This window comes from Diabrotica virgifera, chromosome 8, assembly GCF_917563875.1.
Source record: "Diabrotica virgifera virgifera chromosome 8, PGI_DIABVI_V3a".
NCBI classification, from domain to species: domain Eukaryota; kingdom Metazoa; phylum Arthropoda; class Insecta; order Coleoptera; family Chrysomelidae; genus Diabrotica; species Diabrotica virgifera.
The window spans coordinates 219,002,987-219,004,699 of record NC_065450.1 but is presented as its reverse complement, the minus strand read 5'-3'; the positions used below and the strand labels follow the sequence as shown (position 1 = coordinate 219,004,699).

The 1,713-nt window shown below is 36.3% G+C and overlaps 1 protein-coding gene across 1 annotated transcript; it reads right to left on the bottom strand.

Moving 5' to 3' along the window:
* Positions 1-261: 261 nt before the first annotated feature.
* On the bottom strand, positions 262-1,326 carry LOC114336660 (zinc finger protein 27-like). The gene has a single exon (XM_028287021.1). It carries the CDS (start codon positions 1,324-1,326, stop codon positions 262-264), a length of 1,065 nt encoding a protein of 354 aa, XP_028142822.1.
* Between the last annotated feature and the right edge of the window lie 387 nt (positions 1,327-1,713).

The following is a 1,713-nucleotide window of genomic DNA, read 5'->3' as shown; positions in this document are numbered from 1 at the left end:
AGTTCTTAATTTATTTTAAAAGAATCAGATATTTTTGCTAAATACAAATCTGGATTATTGACAGTCCGGATTTTTGACGTCCGGATTATCGACGTTCTACTGTAATAGAAATTCATAGCACAGATAATCCGCACACGGATAATCGGGGTTCTACTGTATTTTGTTTTTCCCCTTGTCAAATTTTAATATTTTGAGTTGCTACGTTTCAAACGGGATGTGCGAAGTGTGCCAAAATGCACATTTGCCAGATTGCCTCTAAATTTAACTCGAAATCCCCTCCGTAATGCTATTACTTTTGATACTACTTATGTCCATAAGTACTATTTCCTCAGAGTTTTCATTGCAGGTGTTTATGATCTTATAGCTCTCAGGAATGGTAGAATGGGACTTACTATGGTACTCTAGATGCTGTTTGAACTTAAACGACTTGTCACATACCTCACATATATACGGCTTTAAGTCACTGTGTATCCTTTCGTGGAAGTCCAATTGTTGCTTCAGCTTGAACGCTTTATCACAAGTTTCACACTTATAAGGTCTCTCGTCCTCGTGAGCTGACGAGTGTATCAGCAATTGCTCTTTAAACTTGAACGCTTTGTCACAAAAGATGCAGTTGAATGGTGCTTCGTTATGACTTTTCATATGGTTGTCAAGTTGCTGCTTTAGTTTAAATTTCTTATTACATACATCACACTCGAAAGCAAGCATGTTTTCGTGCAATCTATAATGCCCCCTCATCTGCTGTTTAAATTTAAACTGCTTCTGACAAATCTTACATGAAAACGATTTAATATTTTTATGAACCATGCCATGCAGTTTTAGGTCTTTTCTGGTTTTAAAGGCTTTAGGACAACTCTTACAAGTAAATTTAGTTGCGGTGGGAGGAGCTGTATTAACAGTACTGACAGTACTGATGGCATCAGGATTTTTCTTAGGTCTTCCTCTTTTTTTCCTTGGTGGATCCGTTTCGGATGGAACAGTTTTGACAACAAGTTCTGGTTCTTTCTGGTTCCCTTCTATCTTTTTAGGAGGTCTACCTGGAGGCCTACCTGCTTTTCCTTTTCGTCGAATTACCTTCACTCCACTTCTGTCTTTGATACCACGACGATTTAATAATTTCTCTCTGCTGATTTTTTTAATAGGTACCGAGTGCTTCAGATTTGGTTCAAATTGAGTATCTCCGTTTTCATAATGTTCTAGAGGATATTGGATAGACTGCTCACTGTCCAAATTACCTTCCAAAAAGGAAGAAAAGCTGTTTTCTTGTATTTCAAAACTATCGCTGTCATCTTTTACTTGGACTATCATTTCGTTTTCGAAGTCCATTTTGCCTAAGAAAACAGTAAACAAAAAACGAAAAAACTCAATTCAACCCCTAACTGGAGTTTGGCAGGTTTGGCATTTATTTTTATTTATTGACTTGACACGACAGCAGTCCAAATGTCGACATCTTTGAGAAAATTACGAAATTACGAGAAGAAAATTTGTCTAGTGTATGCTAGTGTTTACTCCGCTGCACATTGGAACATTGAAATTTGGCAACAGTGCATAGAGGTCCTATAAAAATATCTGTTTTTGTTTGTTTACATAAATATGCATTCTGCTGTTGTTTTATAAGGTTTTCCAAGACCTTCTCTTCTTTCAATACATTATTATTAAAAGATGAATTAAGTTGGATATTAGCAACAAAGTGGTAAACCCAATACTAACAGG